The 27,980-nt window shown below is 36.1% G+C and overlaps 1 protein-coding gene, 1 long non-coding RNA gene and 1 pseudogene across 2 annotated transcripts; 2 read left to right on the top strand and 1 right to left on the bottom strand.

The window, feature by feature from the left end:
- The first annotated feature begins 19 nt into the window (after positions 1-19).
- On the top strand, positions 20-27,980 carry LOC150093287 (uncharacterized). The gene is made up of 4 exons (XR_016550453.1): positions 20-133; positions 5,310-5,485; positions 5,575-5,692; positions 27,669-27,980. It is a non-coding gene; the product is annotated as an uncharacterized LOC150093287 (long non-coding RNA).
- Positions 2,901-4,577, top strand: LOC150093289 (acetylcholinesterase pseudogene; annotated as a pseudogene).
- On the bottom strand, positions 15,106-24,380 carry LOC150093288 (acetylcholinesterase-like). Its single transcript, XM_090413834.1, has 4 exons — positions 24,321-24,380; positions 18,161-19,644; positions 15,359-15,528; positions 15,106-15,253 (listed from the first exon to the last, which is right to left on the bottom strand). The coding sequence occupies exons 2-4, from the start codon at positions 19,609-19,611 to the stop codon at positions 15,246-15,248; spliced, it is 1,629 nt and encodes a 542-aa protein (XP_090269960.1). The 5' UTR covers positions 19,612-19,644; positions 24,321-24,380; the 3' UTR covers positions 15,106-15,245.

Raw genomic sequence — 27,980 nt, 5'->3', positions numbered from 1 at the left:
TTAAATAGTTTAATGTTTAAAATAATTTTTGAGCTTATCAGTGAAGTAATGAGGTACTTACTTTCGTATTATGTGGTGAATTAAAATTGATTATGTAAGTTGGTAGCATGATTTGACCTTGGCACACTTGAAGGTAAGATAAGATTTGCTTCTCTAGATTTATTTAGTGGAAGCCATGATTAGTCTCTTCTTTATAGGTTCATCACATTTAATAGTTCGGCGCGCGCGCACACACACACACACACACACACACACACACACACACACACACACACACACACACACACACACACACACACACACACACACACACACACACACACACACACACACACACACACACACACACACACACACAGATGCTTTGTGATTTATGTAATTGCATTCATAGAAATAAATGCATTTTGTTGTTATTGTTTTGTTGTCGTTATTATTAAAGAAGGCTCCCAATGGGTATTTATATATTTATAAATGAAATGTCAATATCAATTATAAATTGATATTTTGACATTTCAATTTAATTCAAGCCTATTTTTTTAAATTTATCAGTAATCATTTTGCTGTGCAATAAACAACAAACTTGCCTAAATTTCAATTTGTTTTATGTACATACACCTTTTAAACTGTTGACAGGCAACTAGGTTTCATCAGGAAAGCCATTTAACCCCACCAAATGATGCTATTTTTGATGTACCCCATTAAAGTGTAACCCACTGGTATTCATGTTCTGTGTTCTGCATGCAGTTCTACATCGTTTCTTTATTGAAGGCTATCAAGTGCTTAAAAATACCTCATATCAATTTTGAAATTTTCAAAATTTATAATTTTTGAAGAACTGCTTTATTTTGATTTATTGTAGTTGTTTAAAAGAATGACGTGTTATTGTATTGAGTTCTGTTTTGGCTGGTGTGTATTGCTCAGTAATGTAAGTAGACTTTTTTTAGCATAACACATTTTTAGTGGCGTCTCTGATAGTTTTATGAGAGCACTTTTACAATATTCCCAGACTGCTTTCATTAGCCGACTTTGTCGGCTATTGAAACAAATGCTGCCAAAAACTTTAAGGTCCTCCTGCATCCTAGCCTTTATAGAAATCGACTGGCCATTTGATTGTAATTCCATCGTGGAAGTTAAAAACGATTTTTCGTCTGATGATGATGACCTAGCGGCCTCATGACGTTGCAGGATGGTAAAGCAAAACAAAAACCATCTACGTTATAAACATAACTAACAGACATAGTTACAATGGCTTTATAATCTTAGTTTACTGTGTCCGGAAACTTTATCCATGTTGTGTTATAGACACTGTAACCTTTCAGATGTGGAATCAATAAAATAAAAGTGACAAAATGGCTAATGTCCTCTCATGGTGTGGTATCACACTTTAAGGACACATTTTAATTGTTTTCAGACTAAAAATTCCTTAGTGGTGCAAATTGTATGATCTGTGTTACTAAAGGATGTGTGTTTCAGTTCAAAACAATCTAAGCTGACTATATGAGATGAAACAACAGGTATGCCTAGTCCAGCCCTAAACACATATATGCTTGTTTCTTCTTCTATGAACATTGTTGTTAGTCGTTAGTCTTAGCTCTGTTACTGACACTCAGCTTGGATATCATGGCTTAACTTTTAATGGCACACGATGAATATTCTTTCTATATCTCCATCTAATTTACTAAATCTCAATTGTATGTGTTTTGGGTATTTTTATCTATAGGGGATTAAAAAAATATCCTTCTATGAGGGAAAATCATGCCACTTCACAGAACATCGGCTGGACTGGAGTGCTGATGAAAAGCAATTAAAATGTGTTCCTTATGTCTTAGATGGTAGTGGCTCATGGGTGGAAATCGTGGTAATGCTGCGACTTTCGAAATATACACACACACTGTAAGTACAGTGTGTACTTGTTTGAATAAAATATCAAAATTATAGTAAAAAATTAAAAAAAAAATTAAACATGAAACAATATTGTTTGTTATCGATAAAATTATACAGTTTGGTATAATTCAAAATTACTTAAAAATAAAATTCATGATCATAACTCCAATAATGTTCTAAAAGAAAAACTATAACAAATGCTATGTCTTTAATAGTAATGTTCAAATATTTAAAGAGACGGAGTAAACACGATAAGCACTACGAACTCTCCACTACTGGCGCAAACTGCATATACACAACAGTGGAACTGCGCGACGGACAGTGCCGCATTACGCTAATAGCTCGCATCTCACTATGACGTGCATATGCTTGCGCACGTAACAATATGACACTATGGTAAACGCAGTGCTGCTAGCGTCCTTCGCCCTCCCAAGTGCTACAAGATGGATTTTTATTATTTTTTTATATAAAATAAGAGAATTGCATAGGATTGTTGATGATAAAAGTAAATATTACAAGCAAATATAAATAAATTAATAAATATATTTATATATCGAGAAAAATTAGGGGTGCTGCAGTTCCGCAGTGCATAACAAAACGGGTTCGAGTCCCGTATAGTCTAAGACTCAGACTATACGGGACTGGAATCCATTTGCTTACAATTAAAAGGGTACATGCTTTCTTCCGACTATTCCGCGGAGGTTTCTCCAGTCAATATGACAACTAATAATTAACTATTTTTAATTATTAATATTTTCTAGGTTTTTTTAACTAATTGGCTTGAAGGTAGATTTTAAAGTATTATTTACAAAGAATAAATAGTTAGAAATATTAATAATGAGCTTTAATGAATTTTTATATGATATTCTTTGTTATATTAATCTTTAATATTAAACATGTTAATATATTATTTATTTATTTATTTATTTATTTATTTATTTATTACTGTTTTGATTGCAGATACACCAAATCTATTGAATGTGAATATGTGGTTCACCCTTTCTGTATTGTTCTTAATGTGTGAATTGGGACAACCAGCTTATAATACTCTGGATGATTTAACAATTTATACAAACACGGGACCAGTGAGGGGATTCAGGATAAACACACGTAAACCAGTTGATGCATTCCTTGGAATTCCCTATGCGCGACCACCACTTGGGGAAAATCGTTTTAGACCCCCGTTACCAATGAAGCCATGGACTAATATCTTCAATGCAACAAGTAAACCATCCGCTTGTGTTCAAGGATTCGATAACATGGCAACCGAAAAAATTGCTCTTGGCGAAGACTGTCTGAAGTTGAGTATTTGGGTACCCGTACCTCGTCCAAAGGACGCGGCAGTGTTGCTATGGATACACGAAGGGGGATTCATCTTTGGATCAATGAACTTTTATGATAGTCACATTCTATCCTCAGAAGAAAGAGTTATTTTTGTGGCAATTAATTATCGGCTATCTGCTTTAGGATTTTTATATTTAAACCATCCAGATGCTACTGGAAACATGGGCCTGTTTGACCAATTGATAGCTATTAAGTGGATTAAAAATAACATAAAATTCTTTGGTGGAAACCCTGGAAATATTACGTTGTTTGGAAATAGTGCAGGATCTGCAAGCGTCCACTTTCATCTTCTGTCTCCATGGAGTAGAAATTATTTCAGTCAAGAAATCATGCAAAGTGGGTCAGCCACTGATTCTTGGGCTCTTTTTGATTCTCAGGAAACTTTTCGCAGATCACTAGCACTTGCCAGAGCTGTTGGATGTCCAGACGAATCTACTCAAATTAAAGAAGTAATCACTTGCCTACGTAGCAAGGATCCAATAGAAATAATCGACAAAGCCACCTTATTTCAGGGCATGATGGAGTATCCATTTGCACCAGTCGTCGACTGAAACTTCCTTCCTGAACATCCTATTGAGATGATCAAAAAGGGAAACATCAAACATACAAACGTTCTTTTGGGAACCAATTTGAATGAGGGACCCTTTTTTCTGTTTTCTGACCTCCCTAATACGTTCAAGTTTGTTGAAAATCAAGAGATAAGCCGTGAAGAGTTTCAAGAGATCGTTGGTATGATGGATCCCTACCACAATCCAGTTTCCAAGCAGGCAATAATCCGATACTACACCGAAGGATGCGATCTAAACAACGGATTTAGAAACAGAGATCTTATTGGAGATATATTTGGAGACTTTTATATTACTTGTAATCTTAATAGTTTTGCTCAAGCCTATGCAACTGCTGGTAATAACGTATACAAATACTTGTTCACTCACCGACCATCCGTTAGTTCGTATCCCAAATGGGCTGGAGTATTGCACACTGATGAAATCGCTTTTGTAATGGGCTCGCTTGTCAATGGAAAACTGAAATACCACAACGACGAAATTGTCCTCTCACGTCGTATGATGAGGTTGTGGTCAAACTTTGCCAAAACTGGGAAGGTATCAATGTTATTTTAATATACACACGATCTTTTTTTTTTTTTTCTTTTTAGATTTTTGTATGTATTAGAAACTTCGGCTGAAAAACCGAAGCTTCTAATAAAATTTATTACATATATCATTACAAACAGCAAAGAGAATTATGTGATTGTAATGTATCCATTACAACAGTGTGGCATCGTAATGAAGTATATGTTTCGCCAGGAAGACTTTATGTATCATTTTGCGTTCATTATGGCCACATAATATTCTGAATTAAAAAAAAAAAAAAAAAAAAAAAAAAAAACTAAATGAATGATATCTTAGAGCGTTGAAGGGTTAATTTATAAATTAAACACAATAATATAATGCCGATTTTCACGAATATGGAATTAATTTTTTTATTTAAATATTTATTTCTTTAAATCTTTTACTTAAATATTGTTTAAAATATTTTAATTAAATATTTATTTTCACGTTAACCTACTTTAGAATCTTCATTTTAATTTAATAGATTATTTTTTAAAAAAATCAGCGCTTTTCCTTATGCCCAGGGTTCAATTTCTTTTGTAATTTTGAAGTCGAAAACATTCCGCGAAGTATATGTAGGTGTGCAATCCTAGTCAAGTTTAACTCTCTTCTGATGCAATTCTGGATAAGTGGCATCTCTCCGATCCTTCATGTTATGATCACGTGAGCCAATTGTTAATAGGCGATGCTAGCGGCATCTATGAGAACAGTTCCTAAAATCGATTTTGTAATCGTTTTTCTGTTATTTATCTCGATTCTCTTTAATATTCGTTCAATTGTCTGTTACAAATGTTTTACTTGGTTATAGGTATGTGCTGAAGCACCGAATATTTGGTTTGAAATTTGGCCGAAGCACACTGAATTAAATTTTATAAACAAATGCTTTTTTTTTTTCCCTCTTGTAAGCATATTGTTACTGCATGTAAGTCTACTTGAAGTTATCATTATTGTAACAAATATTATCTTCAGGAATCCAAATGAATCACCAGAAGGTGAAAACGAGGATATTTTCTGGCCCATGTACACTACAAAAGGGGAAGAATACTTAGAGCTTGTGTTAAATACGAAGAAAATTGGTGAAGGGATTCGTATTCATCAGTGTAAATTCTGGACAGAATACCTTCCTGTTCTCATGAATGACACAGGTATGTTAAAAGCATGAATTGCCCAATCGTACTTTTTTTTTTTACTTTAATAATTAAGGGATTCTAGTATATGCTATTTTCTTTTGCAGGGAAATAAATGTATAATCCGAATCTGCTATGAACAAATCAGAAGTTATGTTGATTTCTTTTAATTAAAACATCCAATTGCGGGTATTCCATTATATGACTGTACTAAAAATGTATATCGTGAGTAACGTTATTTGTTTTTTAAAATTATGTAAATATTTATATAATTTAATAATAATTTTAATGAAAATTTAATTTTTTTTGTATTTTATGTACAATAATACAAATTTTACATTATTTTGATAAAAAAAAATAAAACAAAATTTCATACACCTTAATTATATTTATATCTAACTGGTAATTAGTTTACGGAATTAACAATGCATATGAAGTATATTAATTAAAGGTAACTTTAATGAATCACTTCTATATTTCGGCAACGTCACATTGCCATCTTCAGGAACATAAAGATACGGTATGGTGCACTCAGGAACTAACACAAAGCAAATGAGGAAGAAAGCAAGAAACTAATATTGTTCCTAAAGTCCTAATGGTGCCCTCTTGCGGGCTAATTTGGCAGTTGGGCTGAAGTTCTCATAATGAAAGTCTCCCAAATTTGGGGCAGTTTCATGCACCCAAATTTGTTGAGGTTAGGAACGTTTTTTAGAGCTGCTGAAGATTCTTTGAATATTCATTATGAGAACTTCAGCCCAACTGCCAAGACTACCAAATTAGCCTGCAAGAGGGCACCATTAGGACTTTTGGAACAATATTAGTTTCTTGCTTTCTTCCTCATTTGCTTTGTGTTAGTTCCTGAGTGCACATACCGTATCTTTATGTTCCTGAAGATGGCAATGTGACGTTGCCGAAATATAGAAGTGATTCATTAAAGTTACCTTTAATTAATATACTTCATTTGCGTTGTTAATTCCGTAAACTAATTACCAGTTATGTCTAACCAACGTATAAGCCTTGCTACTATATTTATATCATTTTATATATAGTGACTTACAAAGAGGAATGGTCTGTTTATTATCGTTAAGTTTGGCAGGCATGCTGAGGTGTATCATTCCAGTTCCATCAATTTCAAATTTCTAAAACATTTTTAACTTTAGTGAGAAGAAACCCTGAATATAAGATTAATTTTTTTTGGCTTCAGAAAAGAAAGCCAGTCTGTTTACCAAAACACAAGAACTAAATTTGTTTTGTCATCAAGCAAAGACAAGATAAATTCCTCATATCCCATTTAACCACACACAAACCTTTGAACTCAACGTATATACACCAAAAGCAGACAGAACGAGTCTTTCTGCTCAAAGGCCAATCAATCCTAGGTCCTTTGCCAAGGCCATTGGACGCAACTTGTCTCTTCAAGTTTCCACCTCTCATATTCTGAATTTGCTGCTCTAACATCCAAAGATATGTTTGATCTACTGGCACAATCATTCTCTTCTAACTCATGCATTAATAATGAAAACGCAAAATAGACCACATTCTCAACAACAGTTCACTGCATGCTTTCTGTAGTCTTTTATAGAAATAAATTTGAATAATACTGAATAGATCGATATCCGCAAGTGTACTTGTCCTGACTACGTTTTGAGGATAGCCGTTCACAACGGCTATCCTCAAAAACGTTTGCTCCAAATCCTATATCTTCTTTATAATCTTTCATACTCATCAAACATCTACCCTACAGCATGGATAGAAGCTTATATTTAACGCTTTCAAAAAAAGGAGGTAAAAGACAATCCGCTATACTATCATTTCCATTGAATGCACCGAACGTCTGTAATTTTGTGAGAAAGCTCATTAACATCACCTAAAAATCTATCATTTAATTAGTGACTACCAGTATGGATTCCGGCATGAACCTTCTTGGCAACAACGCCAATCCAAGGAGATTAAAGCTAACGAAATGTTCAAAGAAACACAATTAGCAGCTCCAGACATTTCCAGAGAATTTGATGGGTCCTGGCACTAGAGATCCAACTTACATTATTACAATTTTATGGTCTGATAACTCCATGCTTGACAGATAGATTGGCAATTTCCTCTCTGGTTGTCCTCTGCACAAGCAGTCATGATGATGACTGTTTGTCTTCCCTACCAATGCTGGAGTACTCTCCGAATTCATTACTTGGTCAGTATTATTTCTCCGTCATAAATAGCTTTCTCTCAGTACCCTGATATCCAATTCAGAGTATTGCTGATGTCCACACTTCATATGACAAAATTTGCAGTGCTCAAAGTCAAACTTCAATAGTTGATGCCATACAACTGATATCCTTACTATATGTGACTAGGGTGAAGAATTTATTCATCTTTATTGCTACCAAAAGAAGCACCTATCTTATTTCCCTCAAGACGGACCATACATTATCTCCCCTGACCTTTGAGCATACCCACATTTCCACGCAAGATCAGGTATCTCTTCTTGGACAAACGCTACTAGACTTAAGGGCTGGTAGTAAGATAGTTAAGTGAGTATATAAGGTAGGTTAAGAGAGAAATAACGGAACTGGTTTGACGAATTTTACAATCGTAGGAAGGTGCAATGTTCGACTGGCCTAATCCGAAGCTGCATCCGACCTGGCGTTAGCGAGGTGACGAATAATCTAGCAATAATCCTAGCAATACAGGTCTGCAAAATTATAAATGATATGTAGTGGCGATTATGGGTAATAGGCATACTGTGGTTAAAGCATGAACTGAATCCCTCTAAGTCAGAATCCCGTTTAGCCACTGGAACGATACTGTTCTTGCATCGCGCGTTGGAAGACAGCGCTAGAGTTGCTTTCGTACATTTACGGTTGGAGCTCTGGCGTTGACACCACTAGAACGAGCGTCAAGGTAGCCTTTTAGACTATGTGGCTGCTTCTTCCTGCACCGCACCATTCAAGCGTGACATGTGGCCACCAAATCGTCCAGATGGTGTCGGTCTGGGCGTCGTGCTTAGAAGAGCAGACACCATACTGCGATCTATTGAACCCGTCGTCGGACTCTGCGACCTTTCCTTGCATACGCAGTTTCATCTCTCTCCACAGATGTGAAAATATTGTTCTGGCCTTTGGTTAAAATAGAACTGGGGGGTGCCAATGATGAAAGATGAACAGACCTTACTATAGTTTGGAGTCTAGAGAAAGACAGAAGGTGAGGTCCAGAAATAACATGAGATCGTAGGAAAGAACAAGACGAGGACTACCTTCAGAGAAATTAGGAAGAGGCCCTTTCCCAGTAGTGTGATACAACAGCTAACAACATACAAGTATTTCCCAACAATAACTGATATATTGTTACGTGGAAGTAACCTAGTAAATGATAATCGAAATAGATCGGCATCATTGCTAATTAGTTCAGTTTTGATAATTTCGAATGAATTTTTATTTAAATAAAATTGTTATCATAAATGTACCATTATCAGGGAATTTACTTAGAAATAGAACCATGTAATTTAATTATAATAATATGATATTCAAAAATGAAAGGCGTAAAATGTATATTTGTAATATTAAAAATAATTCATCATATTTTAAACATTATTTAGAAAATTTTATGTATCATATAAGTTACGCTGTAGTTTCTAAGAGAAATATATTAGTAATTCATAAAAATTAAGCAAAATTATAATTCCTCACGCAACCTTACATTAAGTTACAATTTTTAAATTGGTATATCCTGTGATATCGATGGACGTTAACGATTGTCATATAGCTTCAACTTTTACATTCAATATTTGTATTGAAAAAATTTGAAATGAAGTTTCTAAATTAAAGGGAAATTTTATTTCCTCCTTCCAAATTTATTTATTTATTTTATGTATTTATTATTATTATTATTATTATTATTTTTATTTTTTTTTTTATTATTATTGTTGTTGTTGTTGTTGATTTTGAAATTGTCAATATTTACACCGTAATTAGTTTGGGGGTGTTAATTTGAAACTTTATATATCAGTGCTTACAAATACACGCTAAATGGATTACGTGGAAAATAAATGAACTCATTTCGATATCTGACTGCTATATATTCATTCGCTTGCTTGTGGGGAGGGGATATTAGGAAGAAAATTGACATTGCACATTCAGGAATATATGAGCAGAACTTATTTCAGATGGTATGGTCCCATGAACAGAATGGCAGAAAAAAGGTTAGCCAAACAGGCATTTGACCTACAGGAAGACAAAGCTCTATGTGGATTGATGTAGTCAGAAGTGCCCTAGATCTTATAAAATATGGGTTTCGACAATATTAGAGTCTTGACAGATAACAGATTAATTTGGAGGAAAACTGTCGATAGGAAAGTTACTTAAATCAACTTTTTTTTTTTCGTTTCTCTAATAATAATAATATCCAAAGAGCTTTTTCTTGGACAAATCGAGGTCTCAAGAAACCTGTACGTTCGTCTGTTTACATGACCTCGTAGACGGAAATGCGCTCCGTCCGAGAACTAGATATTATATAGGAAGGACCAATCACCATAGATGTTGGCCAGCACGCGTGCGCAGTATTCACGCCGTGCAGCGTAATCCATTGTTTAAATAAATACTTACTCACCTGAATGACGTACGAAAAGGCACACAGCTCCTTAAGTATTCTCTGCTATGACCCCCTCGGTATCTCAAGTTTCACCGCTGTTCGGCGTTGACTGCGTTTCGGAGACTGTAACACTTGCTCCAGCACACGCCCGTAATTCTCATTTGGGTTAACAGTTTGTGATGTCCCCGAATTTCCTTTACATTGCGGCAGAACACTCCCGGTACGTCGGAACCTCTCGACTAAGGCAATGATGACACTATTGCTTGGGATACGCTTACGAAAAAGATGAACCAACTCCGTAAGAACGAAAATAATGCTCAACAATGAAAGGTCTTTTCTTCCAACGCCAACAGCATTGCTACAGCTACAGTATATTATACCGCGTGTATTGATGGGGTCTCGAAGTTCAGTACTGTTTTTTTTTTTTTTTGGTTGTTTGTTTGTGCCGTACCGTGTTATTTAATAAGAGAGAAAAATACTTATGACGCCCGCGGTATGCATGTAACATAGGTTAATAATAATGTTTCTTGTGTGGGAGCTACATAAAAAAATTAAACATTTTAGGACACAATTATAAATAATTTAATAGAAGGATCGCCGTGGGTTAAACTTAAGGATATATAATTTAATAAAAGAGTAGATAATCACCGGAATAAAATTTTGTAAAGTACTTTAGTGTTAGTAGTATCTTAACTAGTCGAAATAGTGGTTCTTTAAACGGTGTGAGTTTACACCAATCGGGTCAATCAATAATAAAAGTATTTCATTCACATTATAGCTCAAATGTTATGTCTCGCTTATATCAAAATCTGTCCTCTTTATAAACGACATTTATAGTTTCCCTCCGGAGTACAAATGTGAAGATTTTTACTACCCCCAAATAGCTGTTCAAGTGAGAAACAGCAGGATCTCAGATGAACACTTGCATTTTGAGGAGTTTGGCTTTGTGAAGTGCATCTCCCGAATCATGTCTGGAATTGAGAGAAGAAAGTTGTGTCTGGGATTGCACATTCTCTGAGTATCCTCAGCTTCGAAGGTTGATGCGTCATCGAACTCATCTATTACTTTTTTTATTACAAACTAACAGCGGTACTAAGACTATGTAGTTAAAAATATTTCACGCCATGTAAAAGTATGGAGTTTTGATAATTTTACTCCTCAATATTTAATGCCTGTTCTTGAAATTACTAATAATTTCTATTTTTTTTTTTAATAAACACTTTTTTCTTGCATATTCCTTCAGTGAACTTCGTAAATTAAATGTCAGTAATTCCTAAATTTCAGTCATTGAATCTGATTTGTGAATTATGTGGTAAAACGAAACTTCATTCAAAATATGTATGAAGTCATTTAGGGTTAATTTCTTTCAGAAGAAACTCGCCATTCTTAAACACGAAACACATTCAAGCATCACGATTTATGGGTAATTTCCGCAATGATACTTCTGATGTCTTATGCAATGGAATGTAAGTATCAAAGGGTGGTGCAGAATTACCAGCAATACCAGAATGAACTTTGGTTAATTAGCAACAAAAACCATACAATCAGTACCGTACCACAGAAACACTGCTTTGGGTGTTTCAATTCAAGATGCTCAGCATTGCGATTAGCTTACAATTTCTGTAAACTGTAAGTCTGAAGCCTGTTTAGATCTCGTGCGGGTTAAAAATTCTGAGATGCCTGGATGAGAAGACCTCTTCATAGTCTGAGTAGCTTTTCTTTTCTTTCCTTTCCTATTCTACTTAATCCATCATTCTACAACACACACACACACACACACACACACACACACACACACACACACACACACACACACACACACACACACACACACACACACACACACACACACACACACACACACACACACACACACACACACACACACACACACACACGGAGAGAGAGAGAGAGAGACAATCCTCCATCCATGCAGCATCGAAAGCCCGCTAATATAATTCATACTCCACACATTCATACTAATAAATGTACTGCCCACTAACAGTTTCCTCTGTTTACTGCATGTGTTCTTTGGTCGATTTGTCTGTATGGTGGATGAAAACCCCAAATTTTCGGGAGAAAATACCTTGCTATCCGTTTAAGATCGGATAACTTTTTCCAGTCAAAAATTGCATTGTCTCGTCTTTTTTCTACAACTGCCTTTCAGGTCTCCAGTAAGCGGTGATTTCACGCTCAATGAAGAAGCTTCATTGGCGGATGCGAATACGACAGCCATTTAAGGGAAGATCTAAAGTTTGTGGACCAATTAGGGTTAATTTCTTTCAAAAGTAATTGACCACCTTTACCATCTTCTCCTAATGAGAAGGTGGTGAACCCCACATGCATTTCAAACATTTGTTTCCTGCCCAGAAGATAGTGTCCGTCTGAATACAGTTAAAAAAAAAAAGACAGGCTGCATTTCTGGACACGAAAGATATGAGATACACTGGTTTCCAAAACCGGAGGACGAACACTATTTTTGAAGATTACCACCGCACTTTTGGCAGTTTGTATAAGTGGCGATTTCGAGTAGAAAACGGGTACACATTCAATTTTTTGATTTGTTCACAAAGGATTCGCGTGGTAGCATTCAACAGCATAAAAGGCAAAAGACTGCGCTAAACGATTTGTGTTTGACGGAAGCTTTTTTCTTGAAGGAATAAAGTTGCGAACTTGAATGTCTTGTAATGTCTCACAGACATCTTCTACATTATTTAACTTGGGAAAGAATTATTGGAAAGCTTGAAGAAGGCCGAAGAATTTGGGCAGTGTTTCAAACCAATGGAAAGTGTCCAGGCGTTTTCCTTCATATGCCACGAAGAGAGATTTTTGGTTCTAATAGCAAAACATCTGCTACAAGTTGGCCTAAACACCAGAACGACTACAGTCTGTGCCCTTTATCCACTGCTACTCGTTGAGCAAGCTTTCAGCGCTGTTGTATCCAGAAAAATTGGACGAGACAGTAATTAACTAATGTACGCTTTACAGATGAGAGTGGTTTTAGTCTTTTCTGCGATTCTAGACGACATTTGATCCGGCGTGAAAGTGGTGCTGGTTACCATCGCGAGAATTCTTCAAAGGGATAGATACAGCAGTGTTGGGGTCATGGTATGGTGAGGCATTATGTTTAATGGACGCACCGAGCTACAACAGCTGAAAAAAGGAACTACGACTGGTGCACAATATTGCAACGAAGTTCTTCAACGTCAAAGTAGTTTGTTCCGTGGTGCTGTAGGCGAATTCATTTTATGGATGACAATGCCACATCACATCGTACACGAGCAGTGGAGACACTAATGGAAACTGAGGATAATGATCGAATCCAGTGCCCATGACGCTCACCAGATCTCAACCCCATAGAACACGTTTTGGACGTGCTAATTAGAGAGCATTTTTACTCGAAATTCCTTCCAGAAAACAAACAAGGCCTTATCTTTTGCTCTGAAGGAGTCGGGGTGTTTTCTTCAAGATCTCCTGAATCACTCGGTGCTAAGCATGGTGCGGCGTAGTGAGCACTGAATCGCAGTTCCGGATTATTATTATTATTATTGACGCTTCCAAGGAGTCGGAAGGCTCATCGCGCGAGACACCCACTGGATGGGCATATTCCATACCGAAATGTCTCTCCGCATAGTTTTCTGTAAGCAGTACATTAATTCCTTAACTCCTTAGGAAATTTGTAATTTTCCCCAAAAACGTATTGAAATTTAATTTGTACCAAACATATAACACATTATTTGTGTAATGTATTAGTATGCTCCCAATAAATTTATGTCCATATTTGGGTGTGGTCGTGAACATTTTTTCATATACACGTAAAAATGTAGTTCGTCCTTAGCTTTTGAATATCAAACAGTAAAGAAATTATGATATACGTGAACGTATATCATGATTTCTCTATCAACCAACAACTTTACTGATATAAGGGGCAAAAGCTTTTCATATTCCGGGCTATCTTGAGAGAAACTGTGAGTGGAGAAAGTTTATGAGCTAATTGTTCGCCCAGAGTGGGCTAGGAGATTAGTCCTCAGTGTTGAACTTTAGGATGGCTTTAGGTCTTTGATGTTTGAAATAATCCATTGCGTCATAGTCTGCAGCCAGTTGGATCAGTTTGTCAGGGTGCACAGATGCTTTTGAGAAGAATTTGATTGCTATAGTCTGCATGAAAGTGTAAATATAGGGGACATTTGTGTCCTGATGTAGCTGGACAGTTCGGATGAACCACGGGGCACCCAGGATCAATTTCTTTTCTTATATATTCCTTATAAGGACTGGCTTAAAGGGGCGAAGCAAGAATGCTTTTCATCTTCCCCGTTATCTGTAGAAGACAGTGTAGGGATAAGGTGTTATTGAGCTATTAAAGCTCTGATCATGGCAGGAGTAACAGCAATAGCCGAGCCTCAGTTAGAACTTCATTGGCAACAGCATTGCCATCCATCACCCTTCAAAGGTATTAATCACCGCATTTCACGGTGAATTCTCCAAAAACCCTAATGATTTCTTTTCTTATCCTTATAGTCCTTATAAGGACTGGCTTAAAGGGGCGAAGCAAGAATGCTTTTCATTTTCCCCGTTATCTGTAGAGGACAGTGTAGGAATAAGGTGTGATTGAGCTATTAATGCTTTGATCATGGCAGGATGGTAACAGCAACAGCCGAGCCTCAGTTAGAACTTCATTGGCCACAGCACTGCCATCCATGACCCTTCAAAGGTATTAATCACCGCATCTCACGGTCGATTATTCCGCATTCCCTGATTTCTTTTCTGGTTATATGCCAATTATACATTAGAAGCATATGTGAGATCAGATGTTGTGTATTTGTAATATATGTAATATTTTGAAAATTATTAAAACTTTTATATTTATCTTGTAAAATTCTCTGAGCTTTTTCAATCATTTTTTAATTATCGTCATTTATTATTTATTATATTTTAATAAGCTTAACGTATTAAATTATCCTCTCAGATTTGGAATGTTTATCTCTTTAGCATGTGCAATAATCTGCCCTCTATGAACCACTTTTGAAACCAAACTCAGGTTAAAATAAACCACATTGAAAAGTTTAATTATTAACTTTATTGTAACAAATCAAAGTAGCTGGAGTTTATTACATAACGAAGCATCTAAATTGATATATTCTTTATCTTTTGAAGGTGTGCGTGCATGAGGAGTTCATGCACGTTATCATTTTTATCATTGACCTGTTAAAAAGAAAGGAAAAACAAATAAACAAACAAACAAAATCGAAATATTGATTGAGTGCACAAGAGATTTGACTAAATGACTACTGCATTCAAATCACTTACCTTCTTGCATAATAGATGGAAGTGTTTCGAGCCAAAATTCGCATTGAGAAATCCGAGGGCCATGACCTACCACAGCGCTATTAATTTCTAGTTCCAGGTATTCCTGGTCTTCTCCATAGAGTGGCCATGGAATATCGTTTTCGGTTCCATTGGGGGATTCGTTTGGGTTACTAAACATTCAAAGACGATACACCATCAGCAAACAGGTTAAATCAATCGAATGTCGTTTGCTATTCATGGACCATAAATTATATTCAGAACAATCAAAAACATTTTATCGGATATAATTATTTAAAAATAATTCAAAATATCTCGAAAATTCGAAATAAAAGGTTTAAACTCAGAATTTCCTGTTACCGTTTCTGAACGCTCCACAAAAGCTTATTTCAAGCAGTTTAGGATCCGATTTTTTCAAGACTTTCACTCATTATGATGCATTACGTTTATGCTTAGATGACTGAGTTGGAATTTTACTTGTGTTGAACAACTGGTTTTGCTGTCTATGCTGTACCCAATCTTTGGAAGCCTAAAATCTAAAACTCAAAATCATTTATTGATTTTCTCCAACTAGGTGGGTGAGACAGTCTCACGTGGAGATTGTAGTATTTGTTTTCCATGGAAACTAGATTTTTACACCAACTTATCACCGTTGTTACTTCAGCTAATCTTCTTTGGATGATGGAATCTAAATAACTGGAAGGAGACGTAGCACCTAGTCTATAATGAATTTATAGAATCAGTTGGGACTTTTACTATAATGCCCAATTCCATTTGTGTTACCAGATGCAGATCTGGATGCAGAACGAACGAGGACGTGCTCGCATTTGAGATTAGGTGACTCCTAGAAACTGTTCGTACATCAAGATGCCATAACCTAATCAGATATCATGTTATAGAGAAAGAAACGTGGATATATCGGGCGACAACTGGTTTCATCAGAGAATAAGGATAAACAGTGAAAAGTCAGCTACTGGAACAACCCTGTACCTCAACAGAACTGAACACATTCACCATTCCAGTTGATCCTAACACTGGAGTACCATATTTATACAAACATTGTTATTGAGACAAAGAAGACCAAAAAGAGGTCAGTTGCTTTTAAATATTTAAGCATAAAGTTATTTATCCCATCATCGGGATCAGGGAAAGAAAATTAAACACGAAGATAAACTTCTTAGTTATGAAACAATTTCAAGTAAAGAAATATAGGCACTTTACAACATGAGAAAAGGAACAATCGGATTTATTTGTGCCTTTGGACCCACTTCATGCGGGAATAGGAAAGAAAGAAAGAGAGACCCATTTTCAGTCATTACTGAGGATAGCTGATATAAAGAGAAAAATGGGATGCTGTTTTATGGGAGACCAGTCGAATAACAAACAATGAATAACGGAGATATGTTTCAGAACAATTTCTGGTAGATTATTGCTGAGAACATGGTTCATTCATTAAGATCGCGTTTCAAATAAAGATATGGGGAAAGAAAAAAAAAGAAGGATAAAAAGTATTTGGGATTTATTCAAAGTTAGGCGTCGTACAGTGAGAAGTAGTATCTTGAGAGCAAAAATACAGCAAGTTTCTTTGAAAATGAAGAAGGTGTAGCTGAGACGTGTTTGTGCTATGAAAGGTGGGAGGTATAAATCAGCCAAGGAAGCGAGATTTGGTTGTATGTTTAGATCTGAGTATTATCCAAAACAAGAAAAACGTGCTGAGACTTTTGCGATAAATTACACAGGACTGAGTTTTTTTTTCTTTGGCATTATTGAAGTTCACAATGTGTTACCTACGTTCCACTGAAGAATAGAAATGCCTCAGAGTTCAAGGCATTGGTTATGGAAGATCGTGTGGGCTCTTAATGGCTGAATATAACAAGATTTGTCAAATGAAGTGTACACTCATCCGATAAGCTATAAATAGAATTTGAAGTTAGCGAAAGAAGATACTTTATGCCCAAGTATAAGAAAGTTGACGATAGTACAGGAACCTACGGTTCTCCTGCACAGGCAGGAAAATCTGATGAGATTAACCCATCATCCATGACACTGGGTGAACGGCCACAGAGAAAGCTGGTGATCCATTTGCATAGGGTAGAAGGCCGACCATAGGAGGGTCATTCAATGAGTAGGCTTATGTGCAGACCTGATCGAATGCTCTAGAATTGTCATAAACAATCACAAGAATTTATCCAAATGTTTTCCTGCTTGTGTCCAAGGTGGATACAAGCCAGTAGGGAAGAATTTCCCTACTGGCAATAATAAGATTTATGCAAGCATACTTGATATTTGCTAATAATGTTCTTTACACATGATCAAGTTATCATATAAAATCGTGAGCCTCGAAGATATGTATATCATTTCAAAATAACTGAAACAAATTACTAATTTAATTGAGTTGCGATTACTAGTTAGTATGGAATACAAAATAATAATTGGGAACCCAATTCTAGTAGACGTGGGACAGTACGATGTGGTGTGATATCTAATAGTGGTGTAGGCGATAAATTACACGATTTACAAGTAATACTAGAAATCACAATCAGGAATTTGCTGATTCAAAAATATATTTCAAAACGAAAGGGATATTTAGTAATTGTGAATTACTAAATTGGGAAAGGAGTAGATATATTATAGTAACAGACAGTTTTATTATTTTCGGAAAACAAAACTGCATTGAAATCTATTAAGGATAATGACAAATTGAATCCACCGGAAATATCTCAATACCACTGTTAAGTCATTTTGCATGTTCACCACTGTATCGTAACATTTTTATACTTATTGAGAATAAACAGTCATACCTACCCAGTTCTCGCAAAGTTAGCCCAATATTTCATTATGCGACGAGAAAGCCAAATCTCATTCCATTGATAACCCTTTTCTGGGTCCAGAGGTGAACCAAACACAAACGGGATCTCAGCAGTGTGTTCTACGCCTGCCCACATCGGCAAACCACTTATCGATGATCGATGAGCGTACTCATATTTATAGACATCCATGCCAGCAGAAACATACACGTCTGCAAAGTGATTAGAATCGCATAAATAATTATAATCTCCAATAATGTCTGCTACAGCATCTCTGTTCGTCGAGCCATTATTCGGATCTTCTGGATTAGTATAGTTTTCAATAATTGCTTCTGTAGAGATGTTGCTTTGATAAGGATCAATTATTGCAACACACTGCTCAAAGTCTGTTCGATTTAGTTGAAAATTTTCTACGCTCTTGAATACATTCGGGAACAATAAAAACACAAAATACGATCCTTCATTTTTATTAGTACCAATCAGGATTTTGGTATGTTTGAAGTTTTCTTTATCGAGCATCTCTGAGGGCTTTTCAGAAAGAAAGTTGCCATCAACAGCTGGACCAAATTGGTAATGTAATATCAAAAAAAATGACTGCTCTTTTTCAACAAGTTCCATAGGATCCTTTTGGCGAAGACATTTGACCATTTCGTTAAGGTTTTCAGGATTATGGGGACATCCAACAACCTCAGCAAGTCTCATTCCTCTTGTAACACCCACAGTTTTATTTATTGTATGAAAATCGCCAGCAACCCCACTTTCCATGATGGCTTGGTCGAAATAAGATCTACTTAAAGGAGAAAGCAAGTGATAGCTGACGCTTCTCGATCCAGCGCTTTCACCGAATATGGTGATCTTGTTCGGGTTGCCTCCGAAGACCTCAATATTCTCACTTACCCATTTAATAGCCAACAGTTGATCATACAAACCCATATTTCCAGGAGCCTCTGGATGGTCCAAGAAGAGAAATCCTAACAATCCCAGCCGATAATTTATAGTCAAAACTATAACATTCTCTTCTGAAGCCAAAATCTGGCCGTTCTGTGCATTCGATGATCCAGTTCTGAAACCCCCTCCATGTATCCATAGCAACACCGAAGCATTCACCGGCCGTGGTGAAGGAACCCAGATGTTGAGTTTCAAACAATCTTCACTAACATCGCTCGTATTTAAACCGGGCTGGATGCAAGCTTTTGGTTTCTGGCTGGCGTCGAACAAACAAGTCCAAGGTTTTACTGGAATAGGATGACGAAAACGATTTTCCTGGACTGGTGGTTCCGCATATGGAATCCCAAGAAATACCTCAACAGATTTGTTTGCCGGTGTGGTCTGTCTGAAACCCTTCACTGGGCCACTTTTAGTGTTGATAATTAAGTCATCTACTGCTTGAATAAGACTCATGTGTTCAGATCCGAATACTGCAATCGTTACCAAGATAAACAGCTCCATCCTCGAAGAAGAATTTGATGAAGCTTGCAAGATCTGAAAAATAAAATAATATTGAGCACTACATTTGATAAAAGTCACAACAAACTGTGAATATGCCGCAGGATGCATTTTTGGTAGAGAAATGAAAGCATTTTATTTTAAATATATATATTTTTTTTAATTTTCTAATTAGCATTATATTATTAAGTTATAGATAACTTTTTCTTGCATCTGGGATAACTGTATTTCTTCTCATCCTAATGCAATCGTCTATAACTAATTATCAGCAATTATCATGTCAGCCATAGTATGTTACTTGCTATAGTTGTCACAGCTATCAAAGACAACTGAACGCCTATCTTCCGATGACGTAAAACCGTCATCGAAGAGTATGTCATCCTTGCAACCGTTCTTTAAAGAGTCAGGAAAAAAAGTTTGGATTTTGTATCTGTTGCAAGGCGATTTCATACTACCTTTCTTTAAACACTATTATCTACAGTTAGACTTCGCATTTCAGACAATATAAACAATGATTTGCTGTATTCTTTGGCTGCAAAACTTGATTTTTATTTGAAAGACTCAAAATCTTTAAGGAAGGCACATAACGTCAATATAATTATGCTGTAAGTGCACAGTCATGCATAGTAAGCTATATTTTGAAACAATGTTTCTGTCGTGTCCCAAAAAAGTAAAGGAAAAGTAAGTCACGTGTTTTTTATGTGACCAACGAAAACAATTATAATATTTATCGCTTTTAAGTTTTGTTTTATTTTTACATTAGTTATTTTTCGAGAACGTGTCTATCTTGAGAGGTTCACGCTCATAAAAAGCGATTTCTCGATCCAACACGTTCACTAAATATTCCACTGTTTCTTGTATTCTCTTAGTATGTACTCGTTAAAATAATTAAGACATATATTCCCAAGAATATTTTATCTGAAAGATATTTGGTTTGAAAGACTGTGACGCTAACAGTCATTCAAGTATGGAGAACAGAATAATAATAAGAAGAAGATAGAGGGAACTGGATTATTAAGAAGGAAAATAGAAAGCGTATTGATTCATTTGAATTATGCGCGTGGAGGAAACTATTAAGAATCACATGGACTGCAAGAATGGCCAATCAGAAGGCTCCTTGGAGGGGGATGATCGCTAAAGAGAAGCGGATATTCTTTGGTCACATTATGCGAGCTGATGAATCATTGGAAAAGGCAGTTATGTTGGGGAAGATTGAGGGAATGAGAAGAAGAAGAAGATCACAAACGATCTGGGTAGAGAATATATATATATATATATATTTTTTTTTTTCCAGTAAAGACGACTAAATATGAAATTTAAAATTTTTTTCTTAGTGTGATAAAATACAGTACTAGTATGGGAGGAAAAGGTAATGACTTGTATCGAAGCCGCAGAGATGACAATTTAGCTTATGCTGATTTTCATAATGATGATAGGATTTACGCAGTTTTATTATTTTTTTCTTTAACATAATTACTAAAAAAGGTACATATATGATCTTAAACTAGCTCTGTAAACGACAATCGCATACAATATATATGTTTAGTATGCAAGAATAGTGCAGTCATTTTCAAAATACACGCGTATTCAATAATTGAAAAACATCTCATCTTCTGAATTAGTTCAGATAATATATATATATATATATATATATATATATATATATATATATATATATATATATATATATATATATATATATATATATATATATATATGTGCAAGTCTGAGGCAACTCGTTGCAAAGGTGGAATAAGGACCGATCACTTTATTACAACTTTTTAAGACGAAATAGAAATTAGGAAACTCACAGATTAATAAAACATATTACTTTCATTGTATAAGAATAAAATATTATGAAAATCTAATTAAAATCTAAACAAATAATACCTAAAAAAAACTATGCTTTGCGAAATATATCTTGCACTGCATTTACTTTTCATATGTCGGTATCAAAGCAATATCATTTCAATTTTCTAGCGAATAATACTCTCAGCGAATCTTTTCCGCGATGAATTTTCCTGCAATGAATTTTCCCCGTGATGATTGGACTTCTGGGTTTGTCGCCTACAACCCTGTCTATGCATTTCGTCTCCAGTTTGCACATGTAATATGATGTTGCTATCTTGACTAACGCTGTTTATCCATCTTGTTATTGGTTTTCTCCTCTTGGACTTGCGCCAATTACTTTACTATTCATTGTCTTCATAAGAATGCTGTCGTTTTCCATATGAAGAACATGTCCTGCCCACTGGAACTTTTTGAACTTGATTACTTATTTATATATTTTTTACTTTAGTCTTCCAGTGAATATCTTTTGAACTGAGTACACATGAGAGAGGATAAAAAAGCTTAATTATCATTTTTTATTAAATTCTGAACTTCTACCATCTCATTTGGTTGTCTACCATGATCATCACTACTAAATATTTTTAAAATGTTCCAGTTTTTCCATTTCAAGGTTCCCAGTTTTCACCCATTAACTGATTATGCTTGGTATTAATTATTATCGTTCGTTGATTAATTTTTATTCCTGTCTTTTGCACTCATTCTACTACTTGCAAATACAATTTTTCTTCTTTCTGTTTGGGTCTTAGACTGTCTTGGTAACACAGCTCGTATGCGCATATTTGCTCAATCACGTACAGCACGAAATGTCATTTCGGACAAACCCTTTTGCATGCATCAGTGACATGTTTCTCATTCATAAGATGACGCTGCATTTAAACTATAGAATTATTTTATCTCTTGGAACGAAATCCTAACTAAACCTCCTGAGTCAACCTTCAAGAAACCCCTTAGATGGGGTTTCTCAACACACCCCAACCGTGGATGGGGTGTGTTGAGAAACCTGCCGAATTTTCATGTTCGTTTTTTACATAAGAAAATGCACTCAAGGTTTGTAGCATTTTCATGAACACATATAATACACATATGAACACATAAAGAATTCCAAGCAGGTAATATTCGATAATTGAGTTTACAGCACATTGCATCAATAAACAAGTATATAAATTAAAGATATATAACCTCAATATGGCTTTATTAAACTTTAACACATATATGCTTATGAATTCGGTTTGAATATCCTCGATATTCAATACGTTTTTCATCCACAGATGAGGTACGAAACTGTTCCTGTTAAAACAAGATCAGCATTCCTTTTTAGTGCAATTGCAAACATAAAGGAATCTGCTTTTTCTCTTTCTCTTTTATTCTTTTGTCCTCTGGAACTGCTTCCAGCTTTAAATATTCCACAACAACCTGCAATTCTCGAAGAAAAATGTCAATAAACTGCTGTTACAGTCCTCACCTATACTACACATACGGAGCACTGATGTGCTTATAGTTTATAGATCTCTCTCTCTCTCTCTCTCTCTCTCTCTCTGTGTGTGTGTGGGGGGGGGGAGAGTGTGCGCGCGAATTCACCCCTTTATGTACACAGAATGTCTTTAAGATTCTTGTGCGGTTTATATTTTTAAACATTTGAGTTCTGCATAAGATCTAAACTGTCTGCCAAACAGAACCTAAAGGGAATTTCTTCAATATTTAAATAAAATTGCAAATATTTCGTTTGTTCCCATTTCCTTCTTTTATCTCACAGATAATAAATCCTACTTGTATTATATATTTCTCCCTTTTATTTCTTATCACTGCTTGCCCTCAGTTGAAGAAGACACCAAAGGTTTGTTTGGCTAGCCGAGATAAATTCTGTCATCAGCAGTCAGATAAACTTTTGGACTCATTACAACAAGGAAGAGCCTCACAAAAATTTAGTTAAAAGCCGGATTTAAAAACAAAATTAAAGAAACTTGTTTCATTAATGATAAGCTGGAATATCCTCCAGATGTTGATGGAAGGCGACAACATCCAAGATAAGTTTTCTACAGATTTTATGATGATGATGGTGCAATATTTCAGATCAGTAGTAACGTTACCGTAGTAAGTTCCATATTCGAGAGAGAGAGAGAGAGAGAGAGAGAGAGAGAGGAACTTATAAGGTGCGTTAGTTCTTCTAATTGTCTAGAAGAACAACCACTTAACAGAATACCACACTGCCCTCATAGCCTTATCTGCTTCGGCTGAAATTCAAAACTGCCGACTCCAGCTCTGATTTGCCTCTTATCTTGCACGATGTATAACTCTGTCACCTCCCTATAAGAAACTGTCTAGAGAGAATGGATTTGACCCCCGTCTTTCTAGCTGAAACAAGTTATGCCATTTTTCGCGACTAAACTAAGCAATCGTTAAACGTTATAAACAAAATATACGTTTACCTACAGTTATTAATAACTAATAACTAATAATAATAATGATGAAGCCTGTGTATTTATTTTAGTACTATGTATTTATTTGTTATTGGTTTAACAAAATATATACGTGCGATCAAGCGTCGTGGAATTTGCACTCCACGACCTTGACCGCAAGAAGAAAGACTTGGGAAACATTTTCTACTAAAGGAATATTTTCTAAGCCTTTCTAACATATCTTAGAAACAAAACAAATAACCTCTCTCTCTCTCTCTCTCTCTTTATGTAGTACACAAGAATGACTCTGTTATTCTGATATAGAATAAATAATGTCACAATAATACCTTTTTTTTAGAATTGAATTGTATTCAATTATTATGTGGTTCTATAACAACCGTTGAAACTGAAAAACATCATCATTAAAAAAAAATTAAGAGAGGATATTAAAACTTCTACACTCACCTGCAATGAACCGACTGGATTAGATTCTGAAGAATGTATTCATATAGCCACAGATGGAACAACTACGTTTGTTCTCACATGACCACAAAATATGCACGTCAGTATCCATATAACCAATAGCAAATATTTTCATACGATTCGTCAGTGATATCCGAAATTCTGACATTCTGCTATAAAAGTGTCACATCATCATGTTGGATTATGAAATAGCATCTCTTGTAAATCAACAAGATGAAGAAAGACCAATCCCCATACTCGAAACATTAAGTCCACACTTTCCATTTTGAAGTTGAACATAATCTGTTTTCAGCAATCAGCGATTTTTTTTAATGATGAGGCAACAGAGAACAACAGACAATCACCCTTGACGAATAACAAAAGCAACACAGCTGGCAACTTGAACAAAATGCAAATAACCCAAACGATACTGTCTCCACCTGTACTTCTTTCACTAACACAGCATCATCTAGCTGCAGGTTTGCAGACTCTCTGATTACATGCATGCGTGTAGTAAAAATCAAACTTAAATGTTACGAGTCATGTGGTTAAAAGAAAAGATATACAGAATAATTTTTTCCGTTTTCTATTATTGACTCTTCTATGTGGACTTGAAGTCGATTGCCAGTAAAATTAAAAATATACGTTAGACCAGCGCTTACCAAACTGTGGGACGCGGCCCCCTTGGGGGGGCCTTAGGTTTTGCTGAGGGGGAGCTCGCGAAATAATGAAAACAAATTTAAAACGTTTTAAGACTAAGTAGATTTTTCTTATCTTAAAAGAAACGTATATAACTTTTATTATTATTTTTTTGTTATTTTTTATATTTTAATGGAAAAATTCACACATTGGTGTTGGTTCACAAACTGCTTCCTGCGTATTTCAGCGCTTAATGAATATTAGTAAATATTACTTATTCATATGTTTCATTTCAAAGCAGTGGGTAACTGTATTTACTTCGAATGCTCTCCAGGGAAGCTCCAAATCTTCTAATCAGGGACTGTTGATATTGACTTTATATACATATCAAAACACGTTTTATATTATCACTGTCATCCAAGCTAGTTTTCCGTTACCAATAAAAGTTTCGCGTATACTTCAAACATGAAAAAAAAAAGCTTAAACAAGTTCATGTGGGGCGATAGTAGCTCGCTTGCAGTGGTAAACAACATGTCCTTCCTAACAGCCACTATACTGCAGAGGCAATAAAAACAAGTACTTTTATTATGCCAGTGAATAAGGTATGAGCAGTCTGTGTAATATATTTCTCAACAAATAGTGCAATTAGAGACAACTGGGATAAAAACACACTAATTAATGAATCACATGTTCCCTCATACAGAAACTATGCTGCATAGACTGAAACAAAACCATATGTTGCATGAGCAAACACAGTATCAACTAAAAATTATTGTTATTTGGGGGGGGGGTGGGGGGGGGGGGGGGTGGGGGGGGGGGGGGGTGGGGGGGGGGGGGGGTGGGGGGGGGGGGGGGTGGGGGGGGGGGGGGGTGGGGGGGGGGGGGGGTGGGGGGGGGGGGGGGTGGGGGGGGGGGGGGGTGGGGGGGGGGGGGGGTGGGGGGGGGGGGGGGTGGGGGGGGGGGGGGGTGGGGGGGGGGGGGGGTGGGGGGGGGGGGGGGTGGGGGGGGGGGGGGGTGGGGGGGGGGGGGGGTGGGGGGGGGGGGGGGTGGGGGGGGGGGGGGGTGGGGGGGGGGGGGGGTGGGGGGGGGGGGGGGTGGGGGGGGGGGGGGGTGGGGGGGGGGGGGGGTGGGGGGGGGGGGGGGTGGGGGGGGGGGGGGGTGGGGGGGGGGGGGGGTGGGGGGGGGGGGGGGTGGGGGGGGGGGGGGGTGGGGGGGGGGGGGGGTGGGGGGGGGGGGGGGTGGGGGGGGGGGGGGGTGGGGGGGGGGGGGGGTGGGGGGGGAAGCAAATAAAAGGATAATAACTAACCACCTCACAAATTCTATGTTTTTTTTGAAAAATATTTTCCTAATTTGAATGAAGATAAAGAATATGATTGGATAAGAACACCATTTGCTCCTCCTCTACAATTTAGCAATCTTCCATGGTCATCCCAAGAAGAACTAATTGATATGAGAGCGGATTCAACCCTCGAATCAAAATTTCTTAACAGTGATTTATCCGAATTTTGGATTCGACGACAAAAAGAATGTCCTTCATTAGCAAAAGCGGCCTTAAATATGTTAATTCCTTTTGCATCTACATACCTTTGTGAAAGAGCATTTTCATCGTTATTGATAATTAAAAATAATCATAGGTCCTGCTTATGAATGGAAGAATTGGAAAGAAATCTAAGAATAGCCATTTCAAATATTTCACCTGATATTGACTATCTGTGTAGCAGTATTGAAACACATCCATCACGTTGAATTGTTATTAAACTTCATCTTTTTTTATATATTCTTTCTTTATTACTAATCGTCTTACGTTTCATATGCTTGTGTACAATATGCAAATGTACAATAACAATATATCTATCTATATAAAAATCTGAGATAATATGGCATGTCAAACGTGTACGTAAGATGCTAAAAATGTAATATTTGCATTTGATTTTTGCAATATTCGCTGCATATGTTTTTGGATATAAATTATAAATTAGTATTGAATATAAATACAATAAATATTATAATAATATATGTCTCAATTACGATTTTTTTCGAGGGGGGGGCCGTGAAATATTTTAATTTTTATAAAGGGAGCCCTGACATCCAGAAGTTTGGGAAGCACTGCGTTAGACAACCAATAGAAAAAATAAAACAGTTATGCATGTCGAATGAGTAAGTAATTTTTAGTTTATATTAATTTTTACTAATTTGTTAATATTAAGTTTTTATTAATATATTTATATTAAGTTTTTATTAATATACTAGGGAGCTCCTCCCCCTGACGCCTACGGCGTACAACCCCCCGAGTTGCAGACTGGTAAGCCGGTTCTCCTTGAATTCTGATGACTCGAATTTTCAAAACTCGACACACCCAGCTTCGCTGAGTTTCAAAACGTTTCAAATAACATGACAAAAAACGTGACACAAAAACCTTACAAAAAAAGCTTATTATTTTATATTATAGAGTAGATTTATATTAATTTTATTAATTATTTTATTAATATAAGTTTTCGATATAAGACATTAATATAAGGTATTGATATAAGTTTAATGATTAATTTAATTATATTATATTTAATAATTTAATTTAATTTAATTTGTTTTTATTAATTTTATTCACTGTTATGTTAAATCATTTTCATTAATTTAGTAATTTCTTTATTATTTTTTTTATTATTTTTTCTTTTATTTTATTAATAATTGGATGTTTCCTCCGTGGGTGTTTAGGTTGGTAGAACAGCACTACCTAAGAAGTTGCTCAGTCTCAGTTTGAATGCAAGATTACTATGCATAAAAAATCCAGCATCCCAGCACGCATGCACGCACCCCCCCCCCCCCCCACACAGCTTCACTGAAATATAAGTGGTCTATCAGCTAAATGGAAAAAAAATGAAATACTTATGAAGACAGATGCCAGAAGAGGTCTCCCCAGTGAGGGCAAACATCACAAATTTTCTATGACGCGTTAGCATTGTAAATATTTTCGTAAGCGTGGCCTCACATTTGTTTTTCTTTTATAATTAAATTTGAACACTTGTG

The sequence above is a fragment of the Typopeltis vanoorti genome, chromosome 24, assembly GCF_054136105.1.
Source record: "Typopeltis vanoorti isolate ZY-2024b chromosome 24, IOZ_Tvanoo_1.0, whole genome shotgun sequence".
Classification (NCBI taxonomy): Eukaryota; Metazoa; Arthropoda; class Arachnida; order Uropygi; family Thelyphonidae; genus Typopeltis; species Typopeltis vanoorti.
Note: the sequence above shows the minus strand (reverse complement) of the source record. Positions and strands in the feature narration are given on the sequence as shown.